The sequence below is a fragment of the Canis lupus genome, chromosome 7 (assembly GCF_011100685.1).
Source record: "Canis lupus familiaris isolate Mischka breed German Shepherd chromosome 7, alternate assembly UU_Cfam_GSD_1.0, whole genome shotgun sequence".
Classification (NCBI taxonomy): Eukaryota; Metazoa; Chordata; class Mammalia; order Carnivora; family Canidae; genus Canis; species Canis lupus.
Genome location: NC_049228.1, coordinates 40,869,796 through 40,878,163, shown reverse-complemented (window position 1 = coordinate 40,878,163; position 8,368 = coordinate 40,869,796). Strand labels below are relative to the sequence as shown.

At 60.3% G+C, this 8,368-nt stretch overlaps 1 protein-coding gene across 7 annotated transcripts; it reads left to right on the top strand.

Annotated features, from left to right (window-relative positions):
• The first annotated feature begins 344 nt into the window (after positions 1 to 344).
• LOC612059 (SLAM family member 9-like) lies at positions 345 to 7,315 on the top strand. 7 transcript variants are annotated; one of them, XM_038542938.1, is made up of 8 exons: positions 345 to 481; positions 1,114 to 1,242; positions 1,384 to 1,482; positions 2,821 to 3,213; positions 4,538 to 4,834; positions 6,316 to 6,450; positions 6,642 to 6,733; positions 7,000 to 7,315. In XM_038542938.1, exons 4-8 carry the CDS (start codon positions 2,904 to 2,906, stop codon positions 7,090 to 7,092), a joined length of 927 nt encoding a protein of 308 aa, XP_038398866.1. In that variant the 5' UTR covers positions 345 to 481; positions 1,114 to 1,242; positions 1,384 to 1,482; positions 2,821 to 2,903; the 3' UTR covers positions 7,093 to 7,315. The 7 variants fall into 7 exon arrangements, with proteins under 7 accessions (XP_038398866.1, XP_038398861.1, XP_038398864.1 ...); XM_038542933.1 differs by lacking the exon at positions 1,384 to 1,482 and having other exon boundaries at positions 6,319 to 6,450; XM_038542936.1 differs by lacking the exon at positions 1,384 to 1,482 and having other exon boundaries at positions 6,648 to 6,733; positions 7,005 to 7,315.
• Positions 7,316 to 8,368: the final 1,053 nt, after the last annotated feature.

Genomic DNA, 8,368 nt, shown 5'->3' with positions numbered 1-8,368 from the left:
AGCTTCGAGATTGCAACCACAGGCTTGTATCCTCTACTTGTGGGTGTGAGAATGAGAGAGGCTGCCCTGGGTCCGGCCTGGCCTCCCTCCCCCTCAGTGTGGCACCTCAAGGTCTGCCAGGGACTTGGGTCAGGAAAGACCAGTGGCCTAGAGCTGTAAAAAGTCCCTGGTGCTGGGCCAGCATGGAGGGCGAGCTGGCTGACCTTCCAGGGTCCTTGCCCAGCAGGTCGTCGGGGCTCCCTCAGGGCCCACAACCCCACCCCAAGCTGTGGTTTCCACAAGCAAACAGTCCTCACCCCAGGAGGGCTTGGCCAGGGCTGTGGCGATGGGGACGGGGACGGGGACCGGGATGGGGGCAGAGCCACTGGTTGCCCCTCCCCTTGAAGTGACCAGGGACTGAAATGTCCAGGTCTGGACTCCAACCAGGGGTTTGTACCCACAAGGCTCAGGGACGACCTGGGAAGGGATCTCCCAACAGTGGGTAGGAGCGGGGGCAGGGCTGAGGGCTCTCTGGTCTGAAGGTGCAGAGCGGGTCGGGGTAGCCCAGAGTGGATGTGGGGACTTGCAGGAGGACACTTGGTGGGACAGGACAGGCTGCAGAGCCTGTGGCAGGAGGAGCCCATCCTTCTGCACCCCTGCCTGTGTCGGAGTGCGGGCCCATGGCCGGCAGAGCCTCCCAGGGAAGTGCTGGTTGGGGTGCTGCTCCTGGGGGGCTGTGCCCTGTGTGTGGGGGCAGGGCGGGCCCTAGGGTGCAGACAGAGCCCTGGGGTGCCAGCAGGACGGACAGCAGAGCCCGAGGCTGAGGGGGAGCCCAGGGACACAGGTCAGGAGCCCTAGGGGTTCAGACTGGGGAGGTGAGACCACCAGGCTGCTTGTGAGCACAGAGTTGGGGCCTCCCCTGCACTGGGGCTCCTAGACGGGGCTGTTCCTACATTTGCTCTGCAATGATCTCCTGAGCCCACTGCAGGAGCTGAGGTAACAGGAGAGACCTGAATGGGCTAATCTACTGGACAGTGAGGTCCCAGGGCTAACAGTTGGCCCCGCCCTTGGGGTGTGGAAGAGCCCAAGGTCTCTTGAGTGACGTCTTTCATCCTCTCTTCCTCTATGTTCTAGATGCTTCCCCAGCCTCACTGTAGGCCCAGATGGATCCAGCAGGGAGGCAGCCTGCCATGGGCCCCTGCTCAGGGGACCCCCAACTGGGCGGGGCCTCCTGGCTCCTGGGACTCACCAGCCTCCTCCTCAGTGAGTGGCCCGGGCTCCCGGGGAGGGAGGACCCCCGGGCGGGCAGGGAGGCGGGAGCTGCGGGGCTGTCTGGTGTCTCTGGGGAGGAGCAGAGGAAGCAGCCCTGTGATATGGAGCACACGCGGTGCGTCTGGTTTCCAGCCCCGGGGGCAGCGGAATGAACACAGAAGCTTCTGGCAGAGGCCAGGCTGGGAGCCCTGACCCTGGCTGCCTGGCTGCAGGACGGAACCCCCAGCAGGGGTGAGGCCAGGGGAGCCCGCAACCCCTGGGGAGAGGGATGGAGGAGACCAAGCGGGGGCTGCTGGGACCCAGGGTGGGGACGGGCACCCCCTGGCCTGCGATGCTCAGGGGACCGGGCAGCCCCTGCAGCTGCTGTGCCCGGGCGGGGCCGACCCAGAGCCCAGGGCTGAGCTGGAGAAGAAAGCAGGTGTCCTCTGTCTCCTGGGGCGACATGGCCCCTGACTATGGTGACATTCTGTTGGAAAAGGAAGGAAAGGCGGCCTCCAGAATTCAAGGGGTCTGTGCCTCTGCTGCATGTGAGACTGTGCCTGGAACAGGAGACTGAGGACAGGGGCTCCAGGTGGGGGTACGCTGGGGGGTCAGGAGGGAAGCAGAGGGGGCCCCGAAAGGGGACTGAAAGAAGGTCTGTGCTAACCAGAGTGGGATTTTCCAGTTCTTACTTCATCAGACCACCTGCTTCCTTTTTTTTTTTTTTTTTTTAAGATTTTGTTTATTTATTCATAGAGACACACAAAGAGAGAGAGAGAGAGAGAGAGAGAGGCAGAGACACAGGCAGAGGGAGAAGCAGGCTCCATGCAGGAAGCCCGATGTGGGACTCCAACCCCGGGTCTCCAGGATCACACCTCAGGCTGGAGGCCAGGCTAAACCCCTGCGCCACCAGGGCTGCCCAGACCACCTGCTTCTTTGTAACAAAGTAAATGAGAACGAAAGAGAACGCAGTAAGATACAGAGAATTGTATCCAGGGCAGGTGCTTTGCAGGACAGCATGTCAGGCCTAGACCTCCTCCTGCACGGGGTGTCAGAGGGGAGTGAGTGTGTACGAGGTGACAGAGGAGGAGCCCTTGAGGCTGAGGAGGCATCAGGTGTCAGTGTCCTGGCTGGCCGAGGCAGGGACAGCATGGATACCTGTCCTGGGGACCGGTGGCCAGGTGAGTAAGGGGTGCTGGGCCCCATGTGGGGTCCCCAGGCCTGGAGAGAAGCCATAGGGACTGGGTAAAGGCCAGGAAGGGAATCTCCAACAGGTGAGCAGCTCCTTTCTGCAGAAATGCTCTCGGTACGGATGGTAAATGTGCCAGAGCTGTTGGTCCGAGTCCCCTGCACTTCATCCTCTCCCTGTTGGGGGTCAGGACCCTGCAGGTGAGCGAGGTCACATGACCTGGTCAAGGGGACGCTGCCCTGGGACAGGAGTGATTCCAGCATCGCTTCACACTCATGCACTCTCCTGCCTTCCAGGAGTCACGGAGCACATGGGAGGGATTTAATGGCAAGATGGGTTCTGGGCTTTTCTCCTTCATTCCTCCTGGAAACCACCCTCACTTCCTGTGCCCTCTGCCCTAGGCGTCTGCAGCACTGGCACCCAGGGTTCTGCAGCCCATGGTTCTGGAGTTGAGGATTCTGGAAACCCCGTTTCCCTGAAGGGGATGCAAGGAGCTTCTGTGTTGTTTCAAGTGCTCAGAAACCCAGACTTGCCTGCAGGAGTCGAGCTGGAGAAGATGACCTGGGGGATCTCCTCCGGGGCAAACTACACAACCCTGCTGCAGGTCTCCCCTGGGGCACGCGATCCAGAATGGGTCAACTTCCAGGACAAGTTCCAGAAGAGGGTCCGTGTGCTCAACATTACGACCCTGAGGATGAACAACCTGACCCTGGAGGACACTGGGCTGTACCGGGCTCGGGGCTTCTACTCCAGAGGAAGACAATACGACCAGGATTTCCACCTGACTGTGTATGGTGTGTAGGCCCCTCCCCCAGCCCCAGAGCTCACCTCCTTCCTCTGTCCCTGGAGGGTCCCCGCGCCCGGCTCACAGGGCTCCCCCCAGACCCCAGCCTTCAGACTCTCTCTTCTCCCCTGGAATCAGATGCAGGGTGTTCGCCACAAATGCAGGCAGAGCTGAGAGTCACCCCAGGGATGGAATCACTTTGGTGCTTCAGGAGGGGAACCCCTTTGGGGGGAAGTAGGGATTTTGCCTTAACACTACTGTCCCCACAGGACTCAGGGTCCTCAGGCTGTCCCTTAGCTGTCTGTGCCGCTGGGACAGGTGAGGACACCTCAGGGGCTCACCACACCCCACCTGAGGGTCCTACTGTGCAGTCGGGCAGGAGTCCGACCCCAGAGCCTGTGCCCTGAGGTCCGGGTGTGGGCAGGGCTGTGCTGGTCTCTGGAGGCTCTGGGGAGAATCCATTTCTTTTCCTGTTCCCCCTTCTGGTGGCACCTGTATCCCCTGAGTCCTGGCCCCTTCCTCCACCTGCACAGCCAGCACTGCTGGGATGAGTCCTGCTGCAGAGGGAGCATTGCAGCCTCAGGCTGAGAGATTTGCAAGACCGATTAGGAGTCTGTCCCTTGTTTTTCGGGGGGACCTCGAGTTCAGTGCATATTCCTACCATATAGGGTGTCTATTCCTAGGGACCACACTGTGTCCCCCACTGCAGCTCCTCTGCTGAGAACCTGGGCTAATCTCTAAGGCCCTGATCAGGCCAGTGACTTCTGTACCAGGGGTATGGGGTCCTGACACCATCCCAGCAGGAGAAGATGGGCAGGGTCTACCAAGTTAAATTCTCCTGTTCCAACTTCTCTTTCTTCTATGGGACACCCCGCTTTCGTACAGTTAATGGAGTTTGGGTAGGTGGTTGCTGGACTAAATTTCTCCATTGAGATTTTTTTTTTAAATATTTTATTTATTTATTCATCAGAGAGAGAGAGAGAGAAGCAGAGACACAGGCAGAGGGAGAAACAGGCTCCATGCAGGGAGCCCGACATGGGACTCGATCCTGGGACCCCAGGATCACACCCTGGGCCAAAGGATGCGCTAAACCGCTGAGCCACCCGGGCTGCCCAAGAATTGCTCAGTCTAGTGAAATCCCATAGAGCTGACTCAGTGGCAACATCCTTATGGCACCTGCTGTAGTTTTGGTCACTTCTGTTCTATTTGTAATATGCTTTCACCATCCTGAGGGGAAGGAAACCAGAGCTTCAGGGAGATTCCAGAGGACGAAGCCTGAGGTGTGATGTTCTCTGCACACGTGACGCTCTGTCCTCTTGTTCCTCCTGCCCCAGAGCCCCTGCCCCTTCCCCAGATCTGGGCCAAGGATCGGTTCATCACCCCAGGCTGGTGCAATGTCACCGTGAAGTGTGACACCATGGGAACCAGGGAGGACCTGACCCTGTCCTGGGAGAGGAAGAGACTCCCCAGGGAACTGGAACAACGAGTGGCCCCAGGACCAGCTCCCAACCCCTGGACCCTGGCTCTGAGCCTGCCCCTCAGCCAGCCCAGCGCCAGCCTCACCTGTGTGCTCAGCAACCAAGAGGACCAGAAAACTGTCACCTTGGACCTTGGGGACATCTGTGGTCATGGTGAGTGCATCCTGCAGAGGGGCTCCTGGTGCTCAGGCAGCCCTGGGTGAGGCTTCTCGGGTCTGTCCCCTTGTTTATGGCACCACCCTCCACCTGGTCACCCCATCCAGAGTCTGGCAGGCACATCCACCTGCTTCTGCCCTTGGGTGTTGCTCCCGGTCTCCTCTACCCCCACCCTCACCCCTGCTGGTCCAGGAAGCACCCAGCACGGACCTCTGCCCACCCTCATCCATCATTCCCTGTGTCCAGGGTGGTTTTCAGGAGGGGAGTTGGGGGGTGTCAGGGGTCTGTGCCACCAGACGGGGTATGAGCCAGCGACTCCTTCAGGATTGAGGGCCGGGAGCTCCTCTGCCCAATTGTGGCCTGGTGGACACAGGTCACCCCACCTGTTGGCCTGGATCCCGGATGTGTCCTGCTGTCCTCAGCCTCCAACCTCTGGTCAGGCTCCTCTCTCTTCCCTCAGCCCTTCCAGGTCAGGATCCTCACTCCCCCTACTCCCATCCAGGGACCCCTTGGCTCCAGCTGGCTCTGGGCCCTGACACCCAAGCAGTCCCCGGGGCTGCCGCTGGGGGCAGGTCGAGCATGAAGAGAGTTTGACCCCGGGGTCTGGGCCTCAGGGGCTCAGGCCCCGCAGGAGCTGCTGCCGTCCTGCCCTCACACCTGCGTCCTCTCAGGAGCCGCCAGGGGCCCCCACACTGAGAGTGAGGCTCTGCGCCAGGATGAGCCTCCTCTGCAGCCCCAAGCCCTGGACGGCAGCGGCCACGTCTGCTTCTCCTTGAATTCCTGTCCCAACTCGGCCCCGGGCTGTTTGCTCACAGTCTGTGTTTCCCTGAGTGAATGAGAGACCCGGTGCCCCATGTGCCCCCTCGGCCCTCCCACCTCCTCCACCAGCAGCTGGAGCCCCGCTGTCTCAGTATCCCCGATCCCAGGGAAACTAATCGCTCAGGGACACAGTGGACCCTCTGGAAAGAGGCCCCTGCCTCCCTCGCATCCTCCTACCTGGCTCCTCCCTCTTGGTCCTCCTCCCACCTGCCCCAGTGGGTGCTGGAGCTCCAGGGCTGGCAGGTGCCCCCCTCCCTGTTCATGGCCCTCCTTCCTGGAAGGCGGCACCCACCCTGCCTGTCTGCTCTCTGCACTCCTCCCTCAGGATGAGGTTTCTCATCACCTCCTCCAGGAGGCCCTCCCTGACCACGTGTGTACAGGCTGGGAGCTCCTGTGCCCTGGGATGGCTCTGGCTGGCTCCCTCTGGCACCTTCTCACCCTCCTCCCACTGAGGTGTCCTCAGGGGTGGGCACCGTGTCCTGTTCCTCTCAGCACCTGGGTCCCAAGCAGGAGCTCGGGAAGTGTTGAGTGAAAGCACCTGCCTTGCTGCTCCCTCCTCAGCTTCTGAGCAGGTGCCTTCAGACGTGTCCACGTGCTGGGCAATGTGCATCTGTTCTTCTCTCAGTCCTTAACCTTCTCCATCTCTCTGTGGAGGGAAGCAGATCCACAGGGACAGGCTGATGCCTCCCAACTACCCAGCATCCTGGGGACTGTTGTGGTCCTGCTGCTGATCCTGGGAGCTGGACTGTTCCTCTGGAGGACACGAGTGAAGAAGAGCCTGGAGCCTGGGAGAGGCAGGTTGCACTTCTCCTCCCTGGGCCCACACACCTCCCTCCCCTGGACCCTGGGCTCCCTTCCTCCTGCCTTACTGCTCAGGGGATGTCCCTGCAGGAGGCTGGTGGGGGCGGCCATGGCCTTGGGGTCATGGAGGGGAGGGTACAGGTTTCCAGGGCTCAGACTTCAGCTCCCTCTGTGTATGACCCAGGTGCAGGGTCGCAGGAGGAGCATAGGGATCCCGATAGTGGCATCTACTATGCAGAGCTGAGCCAGCAGGGGTCTGGAGACAGCAGGGACAAGGTGAGGCTGGGAGAGGGGCCAGCCTGGGTCCTCCCTGATCCCTGTGTGCCTGGGTATGTGCTTGTCAATTCACGTCATCCACAGGGTCTGACCACTGTATCCTGGAACCCTTTCAGGACAACACAGTATTAGCTACGAAATTCATCTCGGGACCCATGCAGTGCTGCGTGATTAGGGGAGGTCATGTCAGCAGCACTGGGTCTGTGGGGGTCCTGTTGGGGCTTTCTGTCTGTCTGCTGTTGCAGGACCCTCTGTCTGCATTCCAGGGTAGAGGTGCAGCACATCTGGAAGGGAACAAGCCTCTCACTACTGTCTACAGTGAGGTCCGCAGGGCAGGCGTGGCCCTGATGAGGATTTAATTGGAAGAAGCCGGAGAATCCCGCCCTCCGGGGACAGCTGTCTTGGGAGCATGATGCCTGCAGCTCTGGTCTCACCTCTTCCTCCTCTGACTCCTCTGGTGAGGGACTGGCTGGTCCAAGCATCAGTTAGTGTCTATGCTAAGTGGTTCTGCACACGTTTGCGATTAGACATCTGTAGGTCTTTCAAGAGGGGAAACTGAGTAAATAAATTGACAGAAACATGTGTCATGAGTGCCCCGGCCCAGCCACCTGGCACCCCTTGAGAAACTCTCCTCCTCACCCTTTATACATCAAACTGCCTTTCAGACCCTCACCCCTGGGACCAACCTTTGTGACTCACAACATCCCACCTCCAGCTGAGTCTCGAACTCAGTCCACACTCAGTTATGTGCGGAGAGCTATTCAGAGACACCATGAATCCGTAATGGTCAGCCCTTCTCTGGGGACGTGCTGTCTGCGCATTCCTCTCCGTGGTTCATCCCCCTGACCTGTTGCCCCTTCCCTGCAGCCCTCACCCCGTCTCTCTGCCCCCTGCCCAACACTTGAGCCCACCGTGGGCCTCACCTCACAGGGACCCCTAGAGCACCAGCAGGTGACCCGAATGTGACCCTGGTGACAATGTTTCCTGCTCCCACTCCTGGGCCAATAGGGTCCCTGCTGGCCACTCCCTGGACCCCTCACCCCCTGCCGACTTCCCAGACTCCTCTGGGGCCCCTCTAGCGCTCCTCCTCCCTCACCTGCTATGCTCTTGAGGGTTTAGGCAGGGCCTCTTCCTATCTCCGGTGCCCTTCTCTCTCTGGTGCCCCTGTCCTGGGGCTCCTGGCCTGTTCCAGCGGTGATGCCCAGACCTCCGTCCCCCTGCCTCACGCCCTTTGCTCAGCCCACACCCCGTCCCCACCCCCCCCACAAGGGGGTCCTGCCCAGCCCCCGACCTGCACTTTGTACCTACTCCCTCTGCCCTGTGGGGCTTCCCCCTGTAGAGAAATGCCCTCCGCCCCCCCGCCCCGTGGTGTCTTCCTCCAGCTCAGGACCAGTGATCCAGCGCTCCCAGCTGGATCCAGCACCTTGTGTGCAAGGACTTTATTCTATTGTCACGATCGTCAGAGTGAGGACAGAAATACAGAAGCCCAGAAGTGCACGTGGAACATGAACACCAGGAGCCTGATCCCACAAGGACTGTGGCCCCACCTTCCCTCTAGTGGCTGTTCTCAGTTTTCCTGAGAGCTGGAACTCATCCCTGTTCAGAGCAAAGAATCTCTTCTGTAGTCTGTGTGTC